This window comes from Electrona antarctica (assembly GCF_951216825.1).
Source record: "Electrona antarctica genome assembly, contig: scaffold_266, whole genome shotgun sequence".
Taxonomy (NCBI): domain Eukaryota; kingdom Metazoa; phylum Chordata; class Actinopteri; order Myctophiformes; family Myctophidae; genus Electrona; species Electrona antarctica.
In genome coordinates this window covers 94,314-113,295 of record NW_027638029.1, presented here as the reverse complement: position 1 = coordinate 113,295, position 18,982 = coordinate 94,314, and the positions used below count along the sequence as shown (strand labels likewise).

The window sequence follows — 18,982 nt, the reverse complement described above, 5'->3', positions numbered from 1 at the left end:
TTCGTCTATAGTGTTTGTACTGATCTGTGTTTTCGTCTATAGTGTTTGTATTGATCTGTGTTTTCGTCTGAAATGTCCCCCGCATTCCACTGGGAATAGAACCCTCAATCAATGCATGTGCTGAACAGCAGGCGTCGCTGTTTGACCACGCAGCGCGGTCACCCGAAGCAGGAACGAACGACTCCCCTTGAAGTGCCAACGAAGTTTCACTCACTTTACCTGTTTCGTGCGTCACTGTGTGACTTCATGGCGACACACTGTGGAGGCTGCAGTCTGTCGGTCTGTCGGCTCATTCCGGACACCATTTACACGTTCTATCATTTGAATTTCAATGTCATTTAATTAGTTGAATTCGAGCGGCTCTCGTCGTAGTGAATTTAAATGAAATCACGCGGTGTCTCCAAACTCTCCATGCTGTCGCACGGTGAGGTAGTTTTAGTCTAAATGAAAAGCTGTCTAGTATAAATGAACTAGTCTATACTGTCTCCACATGCTGCCACGGTGTGAGTAGATTAATCTAAACAGCTTCTAGTTAATTTAAATGAAATGCGGTGTTTCCATGCTGTGAAAGTGGGATGTTGTTTGTCTCTGGCAGCCTACCTGTCCCTCACCTGGTTCACATCACTTCCTAATGAGGGTACGTTGAACTATTATTATTATTACTATTTCATGTATTCATAGCGCTGTGTGTCTGCTACTCAAGTTATACTCTGAAAAGTGTACAGATGGAACCAAGTGGACCCTTAATTATTGCGGGTCCATTTGGTTCCATTTAGTCGGCGAACAGTGCATGCACCTGTTTGTTATTGTGACAAGTTGATTTAGTAGAAATAGTTTAATGGTCATCTCTCTCTGTCTCTGTCTCTATCTATCTATCTATCTGTCTCTGTCTCTCTGTCTCTATCTGTCTCTGTCTCTGTCTCTGTCTCTCTGTCTCTGTCTCTGTCTCTGTCTCTCTCAATTCAATTTCAATTTCAAAAGGCTTTATTGGCATGATAAATATGTTCTACATTGCCAAAGGCCAAAGCATACATACAACAAAACAAAAGTCAACATTGTGCACACAGAGACAACAACTCTCTGCACACACAGAGACAACAACAAACATCCCAACAATAATGAACAACAAGCAATACAGTAACAATGACAATAAATTAACAAACAGAAACATAACAGCAACTTAATGACCCTGTTCAGACAGATAGACCTGTCTCTTCTGTCCACTGGCTGCCCCTCAGTTGATGACAACTCCACACGTATTTTGCTGCCAAAACTGTGCATTTGGACTGTTCTCCCAGAACATATTGAAATGATGAGTTATTAATGGTGGATTTAAATTCTTTATATTTTTCTTTAAATTTAGGGAAGAATGATTCTCTGATGTCTTTATATTTGTCGCATTGTAACAGAAAGTGTAGTTCCGTCTCCACCTCCCCTTGGGAGCAGAGTGAACACAGTCTGTCTTCTCTCTGCAGCCAGTTCTGTCTGTGTCTGCCTGTTTCTATTGCCAGGCGGTGGTCGCTGAGTCTGTACATAGTCAACATCTTCCTCAGTTTTGGATCAGTAACAGTGGTCAGGTAATTTGCCACTGTGTATTCTCGGTTGAGGGCCAAATAGCATTTCTAATTTACTTTGGGTTTTTCTTTTTGTTGTGTTTTTCCAATATGTGATATAATGTTCTTGTTGCTCTCTCTCTCTGTCTATGTCTCTCTCTGTCTCTGTCTCTCTGTCTATGTCTCTCTGTCTCTGTCTGTCTCTCTGTCTCTGTCTGTCTCTCTCTCTCTGTCTCTCTGTCTCTCTCTCTCTCTCTCTCTCTCTCTCTCTCTCTCTCTCTCTCTCTCTCTCTCTCTCGTTTTAAAGTCAAGCAATGGTTTCTTTCTTTCTTTCTTTCTTTCTTTCTTTCTTTCTTTCTTTCTTTGCCTCAAGACCATCATAGATGATGTAGGCCTATTTTCTTTAATCAGGTCTGATATAGATATAGATACAGGGGTGAAAGTGGCTTTCATTTCTTACAGGAGCTCCCAGAAATGTCATTCTGCGATGACACCCGGACGCGCCGCAAAGCGCCGCGGCCAAAAAAAATGTGGGGGTTCAAACCCCACAGTACCCCTGAAATGCATAGAAAACTGCTTTTTTTTGCACAGTTATACTGTGCTATAAATTTCCTGATATAATATCAGGAATTTCATAATATTATTATTATTACCTGTGCTTGATGCTGGTCCTGCTGCCACTTCTGCCTCCTCCTCCCCATCTGTCACTCTCTGTCATGCAACTGTATGGTCTTGGTTGTTTTTCTAACTTTGTCTTTAATGACATTATCTTCTTCAACTCTTTCCTTTCTCTTAAAGAGCTGAGCTAATGTTGGTTGCGTTGCCATTTTGCTTATATATATTTTTAGCGCATTCTTCTGCTGACTTTTTAGTTTACTTCTCAAAACAGTTGCCACCGGCATTTCATTATTAGTTTCCTGTTTTGTTTTTTTTGTTTTTTATGAACCAATCAGAACTAAGTATTGCGTTGTGCCAGTCTTGTCAGCCAACCAGAAACATGGTTTGAACGTTAGTGGATTAGTCATTTGCACGTATACCTTAGTCAGACAAACGTCCGTATCCGTATCCGCTCTATAGCGGATTTCCAACCTGCAAAGTGAACTGGTACTGTCTGCACGGCGCTGCTGCGAGCGAACCGAAGGGAGAAACCAAACTCTTCTCCTCCAGTCCGTGCCGTGCGGTGGTGGATTATTAAAATAACAACGGATCATTACGCTGGCTGACACAAACACACTGTTACAATTCAGAAGCACTTTTTATTAAGAAACCCCGATTCTGACTGTAATGTATTGGCTTAAATACATCTTATGCTATACCAGGGCTCCCCCTGTTGACAAATGTTGATGGTGCATTCCAGCACTACTGCGCATGTGCACCAGCCTATGTATGCTCCCGCTTGTATTCATTCAGTAAATAACCCGGCATCTGAACAGAAGCACTGTGTCCGTGTCCATTCATAAATACCAGTCTACTACCGAACCCGATATATTACAGTGGCGACGAGGTGGATGGGATTTTCTAGCGCAAAGAGGATCCCTGTGACGAGAGACAAGGTTGAAGAACGTAGATTGTGGAAAATAAACGGACGAGACTACACGTTGACACAATGGCTGCGTCGTTCCAAATAGGCGCTATAGCCGAATATAAAGAAGGACAGGAAGATTTTGAGTCTTACTTGGAAAGATTGGACATGTGGATGACCGCAAACAATGTGGCGGATGACAAAAAGGTCAGTGTGTTCCTGTCAGTAATTGGAGCTGATGCCTACAGACTTTTGAAGAATCTAGTCAGCCCAGACAAACCCAGTACAAAGACCTATGTACAGCTGTGTGAGGCACTCGGTAACCATTACAAGCCGAAACCGCTCATCATTGTGGAACGATTCCGGTTCCAAAAGAGAAACCAACATGACGGCGAGTCTAATGCTGATTATGTTGTTGCATTGAAGCAACTGTCTACACACTGTGATTTTGGCGCATTTCTCGATGATGCACTACGTGACCGTTTTGTAAGTGGATTAAAGGCGGAGGAAGTGCAAAGGAGACTGTTGTCCATGGCAGGGCTTACGTTCAAGATGGCATGTGATACAGCGTTGGCCATGGAGACGGCAACACGCAATGCACAAGAATTTTCAGGGCACATGAAAGACACAGGGACAGTAAACAAGGTGCACATGGAACAAAGTAAAGGCGGATGGAAATCGCGGAGCAACAGTGCTCAACAGAGTTTCAAACCAGCACCTAGAAATGACGACGCCCGAGAGCAGCAGCCTTGCTACAGATGTGGCGGTAAGCATGCTGCACAGTTATGCAAATTCAAGCAAGAAAAGTGTCACAATTGTGCTAAAATTGGCCATATCGCGCGGATGTGTAGGAGCAAGAAGACACACTATGTCGAGCAGGAAGCACGCGGAAATTATGATGATGAGGATGATGAAGATGCAGTGCTAGGAGTGTGCTCTGTGTTTACAGCTTCTAGTAATAAGCGTGGCATTAATGTGCATGTGATACTGGAAGGAAAGGGTCTGGATATGCTGCTAGACACTGGAGCAGATGCAACATTGGTGTCTGAGGTTTTCTATGAAGAGTGCCTATCTCATCTACCCCTTGAAGTATGCCGTCAGAGACTGTCCACATTTACTGGGGAACGAATTCCCACACTAGGGCAAGTGCATGTGAATGCAACATATGAGCAACAGACCGCAAAATTACCTTTGGTGATTGTGAAGGGGGATCGACCAGCACTCCTAGGGCGTGACTGGTTGGATACAATCAGACTAAACTGGAGGGAAATATTCGCTGTTAAGGCAGCAGGTGGTGCTAGTGTGCCAGATGTGGAGGCCGTGTTACAGAGGCACAAAGCTGTGTTTGAAGAAGGCCCCAGCATCATTAAAGAGTTCAAAGCCTCTATTCGAGTGAAGTCGGATGCACAGCCCATCTGTAGGAAGGCCAGACCGGTGCCTTATGCCCTCAGAGAACCAGTGGAAAAGGAGCTGGACAGATTGGAAGCTATGGGCATAATTTCCAAAACTGACAGAAGTGAATGGGCATCGCCAATTGTTGTAGTCCCAAAAGCTGACAAGTCAATACGCATATGTGGTGATTACAAAGTTACCATAAACCAGAGCGTGGAGGAGGAAACTTATCCACTTCCAAATGCCGAAGATCTGTTCGCAACATTGGCTGGAGGCAAACTGTTCACAAAATTGGATTTGTCACATGCCTATCAGCAACTACAACTGGATAAGGATTCAGAAAAATACCTCACTGTAAACACTCACCGTGGGCTATATGTCTACCACCGTCTCGCTTATGGTGTCTCTAGTGCACCATCCATCTTCCAGGGAGTGATGGATCAAATACTGCAGGGTCTTGACCATGTGACCTGTTTTCTCGATGACATTCTAATCACAGCAGGGTCAAGACAAGGACACCTGAAAAAGCTGGAGGAGGTCCTGAGTCGTCTGGAGAAGTATGGTGTTCGAGTAAAGCGATCCAAGTGCAAGTTCATGGAAAGCAGAGTGGAGTATTTGGGCCACATGGTGGACAGTGAAGGGCTCCACCCAACAGATGAGAAGGTGGAAGCTCTAGTCAATGCTCCAAGCCCCACAAATGTGTCCGAGCTACGCTCGTTTCTGGGGCTCTTAAATTACTATGGACGTTTCCTGAAGGGTCTGTCCACCCTGTTACAGCCCCTGCATGCGCTACTCAAGAAGGAGAGTCCCTGGAAATGGACACCGGAATGCGAGGGAGCGTTTACAAAGACAAAGACACTGTTGCTAGAAAGCAATTTAGTTGTACACTACGACACCCAGAAGCCAGTGAGGCTAGCCTGTGACGCATCCCCTTACGGCGTGGGAGCGGTGATTTCACACATCATGGAAGATGGTGAAGAAAAGCCAATTGCTTTTGCGTCACGCACTCTGTCGGATGCAGAGGGCAAGTATGCCCAAATAGAGAAAGAAGCTCTATCCATCATTTTCGGAGTGAGGAAGTTCCATAAATATCTCTACGGGAGAAAGTTTATCCTCACTACTGACCACAAGCCGCTCTTGGCGATCCTGGGCCCGAAGTCAGCAATTCCCACTTTAGCTGCTCTGAGGATGCAACGGTGGGCACTAATACTCATGGCCTACAACTACGACATTGAGTATCGCAAATCGGCGGATCATGCAAACGCAGACGCTTTTTCCAGGCTGCCGAGGCCAGACAAAGACAAAACAGCTGAAGAAAACAGCATCTTCTACTTCTCTGTAGTGGATGACCTGCCAGTGCATGCCAGGGACATAGCACACAGCACACGGAAGGATCCAGTATTGAGCAAAGTCAGAGAGTTCACTTTAAATGGGTGGCCCAACAGCGTTGATGATGAGACTCTCAGACCATTCTTCATCCGGAGAACTGAACTGTCTGAAGAGCAAGGATGTGTACTGTGGGGAATGAGGGTCATCGTGCCACCCGCACATAGGGCGAAGCTGCTAAGTGACCTACACACCGGACATCCGGGTATCTGCCGCATGAAAGCACTGGCCAGGTCATATGTGTGGTGGCCCCACTTGGACAGTGACGTTGAAGAAACCGTACAGAGCTGTGGGGCGTGCCAGTCAGTGAGAAAGCTGCCAGCGGTGGCCCCGTTGCACTCTTGGAGGTGGCCGGAACGTGTTTGGCAGAGAGTACACATAGACTTTTGTGAGAAAGACAAGCAGTACTTCCTAGTACTTGTCGACAGTCACTCTAAATGGCTGGAGGTCATGCCTATGAAAACCACCACATCGGCAAAGACCATTGATGTTCTACGCAACCTGTTTGCTTCTCAAGGTCTCCCGGAGGAGGTGGTAAGCGACAACGGACCTCAATTCACTTCCTGTGAGTTCAAACAGTTCCTGAGGAGCAACGGTATCAAGCAGACACTGGTACCAGCTTATCATCCTGCGTCGAACGGCGCCGCTGAAAGGTCGGTGCAGACAGTCAAAGCTGCACTCCTGAAGCAAGTTCTTGGAGAAGAGTCTCAGCAGTTGACATTGCAACATAGGCTGGCTAATTTCCTGTTGATGTACAGGAGCACACCCCACGCAGTGACAGGGGTTTCGCCAGCGGAGTTGTTCTTGAAACGTCAACTGAGGACCAGGTTCAGCTTGCTTAAACCGAGCCTGGCGAGAACTGTTGAGGAAAAGCAGCTCCAACAGAAGGTTCACCATGACAAGGCCACAACCAAATTGAGACACCTGTCCCCGGGTGATTTGGTTCGTGTGAGAAATTTTCGTGAGGGGAAGGAGAAGTGGTTGAGAGCCACAGTGGTGAAGCGCCTTGGACCAGTCACGTACCTGATCAATGATGGGTGCAGAGAGCGCTCCGTTCATATCGATCACCTATTACACTCTAAGGAAGCGGATCTGCAACACATAAACTCCAGAGACCACACAACGCACCCCAGAGACTTCAATGAGCCGTTCACCAGCCAAGTCTCTACTCTGCCTCAGTGGAACTGTGAGTCTACTCCTGGGCTGACACACACGCCGCGGATGACTCCAGGGACACCTGCAAGGACACCTGGTAGCAGCGACAGCCCTACACAGCCGCCGCAGAGCCCTGTCAAGCCCAGCACTCCGCAGCAGAGCCCTGTCAAGCCCAGCACTCCTGCCATGCACCGCTACCCGGACCGGGTGCGCATGAAGACACGCAAGTACAATGATTAGTTAGGGAAACCAAGTCAAGGGCAGAATAATCCCTTTTTGGCTTGGTATACAAGGGTGGAGCAGTCTACCTCTCCCTTTCCAGTTAGGGTCAACAAAGACTTTTTTGCTTAAAGACATTCCTTTCTTAGTAAAGATAATTAATGGGAAGTTAAGTTGTTTGACAGTAAATTGTTGTTGTTGTTTGAGTTGATTTGTAAACAAGAACTTAAAGGGAGTTTTCATATATAGGGGAGGACTGTAATGTATTGGCTTAAATACATCTTATGCTATACCAGGGCTCCCCCTGTTGACAAATGTTGATGGTGCATTCCAGCACTACTGCGCATGTGCACCAACCTATGTATGCTCCCGCTTGTATTCATTCAGTAAATAACCCGGCATCTGAACAGAAGCACTGTGTCCGTGTCCATTCATAAATACCAGTCTACTACCGAACCCGATATATTACACTGACGTTAGTAGATTATGTTTTGATTGTTTTCCTCTTGGACATGCGTTTTGGCAGGTTATTTAATATAGTATTTTGATAGCTCCGGTGCGCTCCGGCCGGTCATGTCTTACCGGGTCGGAGCTCCGGACCGTCCCGGCCCACTTTCACCCCTGTATAGATATAGATGCAAACCATCAAATCCGTCTGACAGCATTGAGCCAAGGCTGTCTGTCATGTCCGATTAGTGAATATCAGTCTCCAGGTATTCTTCACGACATACTGATTTACTACAGTATGACACTATGTATGGAATATTAGGAGTCCAACTAGTACTGATTTACTACAGTATGACACTATGTGGAATATTAGGAGTCCAACTAGTACTGATTTACTACAGTATGACACTATGTGGAATATTAGGAGTCCAACTAGTACTGATTTACTACAGTATGACACTATGTATGGAATATTAGGAGTCCAACTAGTACTGATTTACTACAGTATGACACTATGTATGGAATATTAGGAGTCCAACTAGTACTGATTTAATACAGTATGACACTATGTATGGAATATTAGGAGTCCAACTAGTACTGATTTACTACAGTATGACACTATGTGGAATATTGGGAGTCCAACTAGTACTGATTTACTACAGTATGACACTATGTGGAATATTAGGAGTCCAACTAGTACTGATTTACTACAGTATGACACTATGTGGAATATTAGGAGTCCAACTAGTACTGATTTACTACAGTATGACACTATGTATGGAATATTAGGAGTCCAACTAGTACTGATTTACTACAGTATGACACTATGTATGGAATATTAGGAGTCCAACTAGTACTGATTTACTACAGTATGACACTATGTGGAATATTGGGAGTCCAACTAGTACTGATTTAATACAGTATGACACTATGTGGAATATTAGGAGTCCAACTAGTACTGATTTACTACAGTATGACACTATGTGGAATATTAGGAGTCCAACTAGTACTGATTTACTACAGTATGACACTATGTATGGAATATTAGGAGTCCAACTAGTACTGATTTACTACAGTATGACACTATGGAATATTAGGAGTCCAACTAGTACTGATTTAATACTGTATGACACTATGTATGGAATATTAGGAGTCCAACTAGTACTGATTTACTACAGTATGACACTATGTATGGAATATTAGGAGTCCAACTAGTACTGATTTACTACAGTATGACACTATGTATGGAATATTAGGAGTCCAACTAGTACTGATTTACTACAGTATGACACTATGTATGGAATATTAGGAGTCCAACTAGTACTGATTTACTACAGTATGACACTATGTGGAATATTAGGAGTCCAACTAGTACTGATTTACTACAGTATGACACTATGGAATATTAGGAGTCCAACTAGTACTGATTTACTACAGTATGACACTATGTGGAATATTAGGAGTCCAACTAGTACTGATTTACTGCAGTATGACACTATGTGGAATATTAGGAGTCCAACTAGTACTGATTTACTACAGTATGACACTATGGAATATTAGGAGTCCAACTAGTACTGATTTACTACAGTATGACACTATGTGGAATATTAGGAGTCCAACTAGTACTGATTTACTGCAGTATGACACTATGGAATATTAGGAGTCCAACCAACTAGTAGTGGTTCTCAGTCACAGACCTGTAAGGGTCCTTTTGGTTCCATGTGTTACACCAGTGGTGTGCCGTCAGGGCCAGCAAGGCCTTCTCTACTGGCCCTGCACTTGCCTGATGCAGAAATTTATTTTTCGAAAATATATTGTATTTATTTTGCTGCCATCATTGTCTCTCACTCAGACAGGCTGGACACGCTGCTTCCATTCTGTGCAGGTACAACAGCGCTTGTTTTCTTTTTTAACCAATGAGATTATTTCCTTGTGTGTCTCCGGGGTAAAATTCTCTGCCGTCAGGCCTTCAGAAACTCGACTGAGGGCCCTTGCTGTTGAAATGAATGGGAGCAATATAGAGATTGACAGGTTCCTTAGCCAATAGATTTTGAGTTTGCCCTGCTGGGCGTTTTCTTTCAAGTGCCAGGGCCAGCCTTTGGTGACGTTAACGTCTTGCTTGGATCCCATCACTGGGGGGAAATATTGTCCAATGAGAAAAGAGAATCGGCTGTTTGAAACTTTCTGCACAAGTTCCCATCTATGGGTTGCCTGATGAGCTAAATTAACAGATTTAACATGGATTTAACTCACAAACAAATGCTGGAAGGAGGAGAAGAAACAGATTTAGTGGTGGATTTACAGTCAAAGCCTTTTTCGAGAAGGAAGGACTTTTTAAGAAAAGCTTGCAGGGTCGACCATGGTATGATACAGGCAGCCATGGTCAGGATCTTTATGAAGACCATGGTATGATACAGGCTGCCATGGTAAGGATCTATATGAAGACCATGGTATGATACAGGCTGCCATGGTAAGGATCTTTATGAAGACCATGGTATGATACAGGCTGCCATGGTATGATACAGGCTGCCATGGTAAGGATCTTTATGAAGACCATGGTATGATGCAGGCTGCCATGGTAAGGATCTTTATGAAGACCATGGTATGATACAGGCAGCCATGGTAAGGATCTCTATGAAGACCATGGTATGATACAGGCTGCCATGGTAAGGATCTTTATGAAGACCATGGTATGATACAGGCTGCCATGGTAAGGATCTTTATGAAGACCATGGTATGATACAGGCAGCCATGGTGAGGATCTTTATGAAGACCATGGTATGATACAGGCTGCCATGGTAAGGATCTTTATGAAGACCATGGTATGATACAGGCAGCCATGGTAAGGATCTTTATGAAGACCATGGTATGATACAGGCTGCCATGGTATGATACAGGCTGCCATGGTAAGGATCTTTATGAAGACCATGGTATGATACAGGCTGCCATGGTATGATACAGGCTGCCATGGTAAGGATCTTTATGAAGACCATGGTATGATACAGGCTGCCATGGTATGATACAGGCTGCCATGGTAAGGATCTTTATGAAGACCATGGTATGATACAGGCAGCCATGGTCAGGATCTTTATGAAGACCATGGTATGATACAGGCTGCCATGGTAAGGATCTTTATGAAGACCATGGTATGATACAGGCAGCCATGGTAAGGATCTTTATGAAGACCATGGTATGATACAGGCTGCCATGGTAAGGATCTTTATGAAGACCATGGTATGATACAGGCTGCCATGGTAAGGATCTTTATGAAGACCATGGTATGATACAGGCAGCCATGGTAAGGATCTTTATGAAGACCATGGTATGATACAGGCTGCCATGGTAAGGATCTTTATGAAGACCATGGTATGATACAGGCAGCCATGGTAAGGATCTTTATGAAGACCATGGTATGATACAGGCAGCCATGGTAAGGATCTTTATGAAGACCATGGTATGATACAGGCTGCCATGGTAAGGATCTTTATGAAGACCATGGTATGATACAGGCTGCCATGGTAAGGATCTTTATGAAGACCATGGTATGATACAGGCTGCCATGGTAAGGATCTTTATGAAGACCATGGTATGATACAGGCAGCCATGGTCAGGATCTTTATGAAGACCATGGTATGATACAGGCTGCCATGGTAAGGATCTTTATGAAGACCATGGTATGATACAGGCAGCCATGGTAAGGATCTTTATGAAGACCATGGTATGATACAGGCTGCCATGGTAAGGATCTTTATGAAGACCATGGTATGATACAGGCTGCCATGGTCAGGATCTTTATGAAGACCATGGTATGATACAGGCTGCCATGGTAAGGATCTTTATGAAGACCATGGTATGATACAGGCTGCCATGGTAAGGATCTTTATGAAGACCATGGTATGATACAGGCAGCCATGGTAAGGATCTTTATGAAGACCATGGTATGATACAGGCTGCCATGGTAAGGATCTTTATGAAGACCATGGTATGATACAGGCAGCCATGGTATGATACAGGCTGCCATGGTAAGGATCTTTATGAAGACCATGGTATGATACAGGCAGCCATGGTATGATACAGGCTGCCATGGTAAGGATCTTTATGAAGACCATGGTATGATACAGGCAGCCATGGTCAGGATCTTTATGAAGACCATGGTATGATACAGGCTGCCATGGTATGATACAGGCTGCCATGGTATGATACAGGCTGCCATGGTAAGGATCTTTATGAAGACCATGGTATGATACAGGCAGCCATGGTAAGGATCTTTATGAAGACCATGGTATGATACAGGCTGCCATGGTAAGGATCTTTATGAAGACCATGGTATGATACAGGCTGCCATGGTAAGGATCTTTATGAAGACCATGGTATGATACAGGCTGCCATGGTAAGGATCTTTATGAAGACCATGGTATGATACAGGCTGCCATGGTAAGGATCTTTATGAAGACCATGGTATGATACAGGCAGCCATGGTCAGGATCTTTATGAAGACCATGGTATGATACAGGCTGCCATGGTAAGGATCTTTATGAAGACCATGGTATGATACAGGCTGCCATGGGCAGGATCTTTATGAAGACCATGGTATGATACAGGCTGCCATGGTATGATACAGGCTGCCATGGTAAGGATCTTTATGAAGACCATGGTATGATACAGGCTGCCATGGTAAGGATCTTTATGAAGACCATGGTATGATACAGGCTGCCATGGTAAGGATCTTTATGAAGACCATGGTATGATACAGACTGCCATGGTAAGGATCTTTATGAAGACCATGGTATGATACAGGCTGCCATGGTCAGGATCTTTATGAAGACCATGGTATGATACAGGCAGCCATGGTAAGGATCTTTATGAAGACCATGGTATGATACAGGCTGCCATGGTAAGGATCTTTATGAAGACCATGGTATGATACAGGCTGCCATGGTAAGGATCTTTATGAAGACCATGGTATGATACAGACTGCCATGGTAAGGATCTTTATGAAGACCATGGTATGATACAGGCTGCCATGGTCAGGATCTTTATGAAGACCATGGTATGATACAGGCTGCCATGGTAAGGATCTTTATGAAGACCATGGTATGATACAGGCTGCCATGGTAAGGATCTTTATGAAGACCATGGTATGATACAGGCTGCCATGGTAAGGATCTATATGAAGACCATGGTATGATACAGGCTGCCATGGTCAGGATCTTTATGAAGACCATGGTATGATACAGGCTGCCATGGTATGATACAGGCTGCCATGGTATGATACAGGCTGCCATGGTCAGGATCTTTATGAAGACCATGGTATGATACAGGCTGCCATGGTCAGGATCTTTATGAAGACCATGGTATGATACAGGCTGCCATGGTAAGGATCTTTATGAAGACCATGGTATGATACAGGCTGCCATGGTAAGGATCTTTATGAAGACCATGGTATGATACAGGCTGCCATGGTCAGGATCTTTATGAAGACCATGGTATGATACAGGCTGCCATGGTAAGGATCTTTATGAAGACCATGGTATGATACAGGCTGCCATGGTAAGGATCTTTATGAAGACCATGGTATGATACAGGCTGCCATGGTAAGGATCTTTATGAAGACCATGGTATGATACAGGCTGCCATGGTAAGGATCTTTATGAAGACCATGGTATGATACAGGCTGCCATGGTAAGGATCTTTATGAAGACCATGGTATGATACAGACTGCCATGGTAAGGATCTTTATGAAGACCATGGTATGATACAGGCTGCCATGGTCAGGATCTTTATGAAGACCATGGTATGATACAGGCTGCCATGGTAAGGATCTTTATGAAGACCATGGTATGATACAGGCTGCCATGGTAAGGATCTTTATGAAGACCATGGTATGATACAGGCTGCCATGGTAAGGATCTTTATGAAGACCATGGTATGATACAGACTGCCATGGTAAGGATCTTTATGAAGACCATGGTATGATACAGGCAGCCATGGTAAGGATCTTTATGAAGACCATGGTATGATACAGGCTGCCATGGTAAGGATCTTTATGAAGACCATGGTATGATACAGGCTGCCATGGTATGATACAGGCTGCCATGGTAAGGATCTTTATGAAGACCATGGTATGATACAGGCTGCCATGGTATGATACAGGCTGCCATGGTAAGGATCTTTATGAAGACCATGGTATGATACAGGCTGCCATGGTAAGGATCTTTATGAAGACCATGGTATGATACAGGCTGCCATGGTAAGGATCTTTATGAAGACCATGGTATGATACAGGCTGCCATGGTCAGGATCTTTATGAAGACCATGGTATGATACAGGCTGCCATGGTAAGGATCTATATGAAGACCATGGTATGATACAGGCTGCCATGGTAAGGATCTTTATGAAGACCATGGTATGATACAGGCTGCCATGGTAAGGATCTTTATGAAGACCATGGTATGATACAGACTGCCATGGTAAGGATCTTTATGAAGACCATGGTATGATACAGACTGCCATGGTAAGGATCTTTATGAAGACCATGGTATGATACAGGCAGCCATGGTAAGGATCTTTATGAAGACCATGGTATGATACAGGCTGCCATGGTAAGGATCTTTATGAAGACCATGGTATGATACAGGCTGCCATGGTAAGGATCTTTATGAAGACCATGGTATGATACAGGCTGCCATGGTATGATACAGGCTGCCATGGTAAGGATCTTTATGAAGACCATGGTATGATACAGGCTGCCATGGTAAGGATCTTTATGAAGACCATGGTATGATACAGGCTGCCATGGTCAGGATCTTTATGAAGACCATGGTATGATACAGGCTGCCATGGTAAGGATCTTTATGAAGACCATGGTATGATACAGGCTGCCATGGTAAGGATCTTTATGAAGACCATGGTATGATACAGGCTGCCATGGTAAGGATCTTTATGAAGACCATGGTATGATACAGGCAGCCATGGTAAGGATCTTTATGAAGACCATGGTATGATACAGGCTGCCATGGTAAGGATCTTTATGAAGACCATGGTATGATACAGGCTGCCATGGTAAGGATCTTTATGAAGACCATGGTATGATACAGGCAGCCATGGTAAGGATCTTTATGAAGACCATGGTATGATACAGGCTGCCATGGTAAGGATCTTTATGAAGACCATGGTATGATACAGGCTGCCATGGTAAGGATCTATATGAAGACCATGGTATGATACAGGCAGCCATGGTAAGGATCTTTATGAAGACCATGGTATGATACAGGCTGCCATGGTCAGGATCTATATGAAGACCATGGTATGATACAGACTGCCATGGTAAGGATCTTTATGAAGACCATGGTATGATACAGGCTGCCATGGTAAGGATCTTTATGAAGACCATGGTATGATACAGGCTGCCATGGTAAGGATCTTTATGAAGACCATGGTATGATACAGGCTGCCATGGTAAGGATCTTTATGAAGACCATGGTATGATACAGGCTGCCATGGTATGATACAGGCTGCCATGGTAAGGATCTTTATGAAGACCATGGTATGATACAGGCTGCCATGGTAAGGATCTTTATGAAGACCATGGTATGATACAGGCTGCCATGGTATGATACAGGCTGCCATGGTGAGGATCTTTATGAAGACCATGGTATGATACAGGCTGCCATGGTATGATACAGGCTGCCATGGTATGATACAGGCTGCCATGGTGAGGATCTTTATGAAGACCATGGTATGATACAGGCTGCCATGGTATGATACAGGCTGCCATGGTAAGGATCTTTATGAAGACCATGGTATGATACAGGCTGCCATGGTAAGGATCTATATGAAGACCATGGTATGATACAGGCTGCCATGGTAAGGATCTTTATGAAGACCATGGTATGATACAGGCTGCCATGGTAAGGATCTTTATGAAGACCATGGTATGATACAGGCTGCCATGGTAAGGATCTTTATGAAGACCATGGTATGATACAGGCTGCCATGGTAAGGATCTTTATGAAGACCATGGTATGATACAGGCTGCCATGGTAAGGATCTTTATGAAGACCATGGTATGATACAGGCTGCCATGGTAAGGATCTATATGAAGACCATGGTATGATACAGGCTGCCATGGTAAGGATCTTTATGAAGACCATGGTATGATACAGGCTGCCATGGTAAGGATCTTTATGAAGACCATGGTATGATACAGGCTGCCATGGTAAGGATCTTTATGAAGACCATGGTATGATACAGGCTGCCATGGTAAGGATCTTTATGAAGACCATGGTATGATACAGGCTGCCATGGTCAGGATCTATATGAAGACCATGGTATGATACAGGCTGCCATGGTAAGGATCTTTATGAAGACCATGGTATGATACAGGCTGCCATGGTATGATACAGGCAGCCATGGTAAGGATCTTTATGAAGACCATGGTATGATACAGGCTGCCATGGTAAGGATCTTTATATAATATTTATATACATACGATCGCGATGCGATGCAGCTTATTGATGATTGATCGTTTTATAGGCTATGGTTGTGGACTTCAGGACTTTTCAGGACTGTGTGTGTGTGTGTGTGTGCGTGTGCGTGTGCGTGCATGGGCCAGGGAGTGGAGATGGTTCACATGTTCATTCTAGGAGTGGTTCCTTCCCAAAACAATGACTTATTGTCTTATCAATAGCACGCACACACGTATTTTATATATAAATAGAGCTGGTCACTGAGCTCTCATTGACTCCAGTGTATTTTATATATAAATAGAGCTGGTCACTGAGCTCTCATTGACTCCAGTGTATTTTATATATAAATAGAGCTGGTCACTGAGCTCTCATTGACTCCAGTGTATTTTATATATAAATAGAGCTGGTCACTGAGCTCTCATTGACTCCAGTGTATTGTATATATAAATAGAGCTGGTCACTGAGCTCTCATTGACTCCAGTGTATTGTATATATAAATAGAGCTGGTCACTGAGCTCTCATTGACTCCAGTGTATTTTATATATAAATAGAGCTGGTCACTGAGCTCTCATTGACTCCAGTGTATTTTATATATAAATAGAGCTGGTCACTGAGCTCTCATTGACTCCAGTGTATTGTATATATAAATAGAGCTGGTCACTGAGCTCTCATTGACTCCAGTGTATTTTATATATAAATAGAGCTGGTCACTGAGCTCTCATTGACTCCAGTGTATTTTATATATAAATAGAGCTGGTCACTGAGCTCTCATTGACTCCAGTGTATTTTATATATAAATAGAGCTGGTCACTGAGATCTCATTGACTCCAGTGTATTTTATATATAAATAGAGCTGGTCACTGAGCTCTCATTGACTCCAGTGTATTTTATATATAAATAGAGCTGGTCACTGAGCTCTCATTGACTCCAGTGTATTTTATATATAAATAGAGCTGGTCACTGAGCTCTCATTGACTCCAGTGTATTTTATATATAAATAGAGCTGGTCACTGAGCTCTCATTGACTCCAGTGTATTTTATATATAAATAGAGCTGGTCACTGAGCTCTCATTGACTCCAGTGTATTTTATATATAAATAGAGCTGGTCACTGAGCTCTCATTGACTCCAGTGTATTTTATATATAAATAGAGCTGGTCACTGAGCTCTCATTGACTCCAGTGTATTTTATATATAAATAGAGCTGGTCACTGAGCTCTCATTGACTCCAGTGTATTTTATATATAAATAGAGCTGGTCACTGAGCTCTCATTGACTCCAGTGTATTTTATATATAAATAGAGCTGGTCACTGAGATCTCATTGACTCCAGTGTATTTTATATATAAATAGAGCTGGTCACTGAGCTCTCATTGACTCCAGTGTATTTTATATATAAATAGAGCTGGTCACTGAGCTCTCATTGACTCCAGTGTATTTTATATATAAATAGAGCTGGTCACTGAGCTCTCATTGACTCCAGTGTATTTTATATATAAATAGAGCTGGTCACTGAGCTCTCATTGACTCCAGTGTATTTTATATATAAATAGAGCTGGTCACTGAGCTCTCATTGACTCCAGTGTATTTTATATATAAATAGAGCTGGTCACTGAGATCTCATTGACTCCAGTGTATTTTATATATAAATAGAGCTGGTCACTGAGCTCTCATTGACTCCAGTGTATTTTATATATAAATAGAGCTGGTCACTGAGCTCTCATTGACTCCAGTGTATTTTATATATAAATAGAGCTGGTCACTGAGCTCTCATTGACTCCAGTGTATTTTATATATAAATAGAGCTGGTCACTGAGCTCTCATTGACTCCAGTGTATTTTATATATAAATAGAGCTGGTCACTGAGCTCTCATTGACTCCAGTGTATTTTATATATAAATAGAGCTGGTCACTGAGCTCTCATTGACTCCAGTGTATTTTATATATAAATAGAGCTGGTCACTGAGCTCTCATTGACTCCAGTGTATTTTATATATAAATAGAGCTGGTCACTGAGCTCTCATTGACTCCAGTGTATTTTATATATAAATAGAGCTGGTCACTGAGCTCTCATTGACTCCAGTGTATTTTATATATAAATAGAGCTGGTCACTGAGCTCTCATTGACTCCAGTGTATTTGTCTCCACCAGGCCGAAGGCATGGGGAGAGAGTATGTTTTGCACTCCGTCCGTGTGTGTGTGTGTGTGTGTCCGTCCGTGTGTGTGTCCGTGTGTCCTTCCGTCCGTCCGTTACCAGCTAATCTCCGGCACCGTTAACCCGGTCGATGCCAAACTGGATGCCAACGATGAACCTCTGCCCCACATTTTCCAGAACGGCCTGTTATAGCGCCACCATGAGGCAGCTTTTCACATGTTTTACCTAAAACTGCACCGATCTGCGTGAAACGTTGCATGCACACTCCCTAGAGGCCAAGGACAAACCGTTGACCTGCATTTTCCGCATCTGCCTTTTATAGCGCCACCAGGAGGCCAACTTTTGTACAACACATTTTTTGATATTACTCCTCCAGATTCTGGCCAAAAATCTCACAAATCGTTACACACTATCTCTATGGTCATGTGCTCAAGTCGGATCTGTCCGATATTTCATATTCCATCCTAATTGGCTATAATTAGCTTTCACAGTTTGCAAGATTGCCCCGTTTTGAACAAAAGCCTCAAATCATGAACGCTGCATGCAATTTACGTGAAATCTTTCACACATTTTCTTACTAGGCTGAGGAATATATCCCACCCTTTTCACATTGGCCTGTTATAGCGCCACCAACAGGTTGATTTTTGCAAAACACATTTTTGGAACAAAATGCCTCAAAAACATGTT

At 43.5% G+C, this 18,982-nt stretch overlaps 1 protein-coding gene across 1 annotated transcript in view; it reads left to right on the top strand.

The window, feature by feature from the left end:
* Nucleotides 1–244: 244 nt before the first annotated feature.
* The window catches only part of LOC306918448 (alpha-1,3-mannosyl-glycoprotein 4-beta-N-acetylglucosaminyltransferase B-like), an 88,649-nt gene continuing 69,911 nt past the window's right edge, over nucleotides 245–18,982 (top strand). The window contains exon 1 of the mRNA XM_079531349.1: nucleotides 245–637. Within this exon, the coding sequence (XP_079387475.1) occupies nucleotides 547–637 (91 nt within the window). The 5' untranslated portion in view covers nucleotides 245–546. The remainder of the gene's footprint in view (nucleotides 638–18,982) is intronic.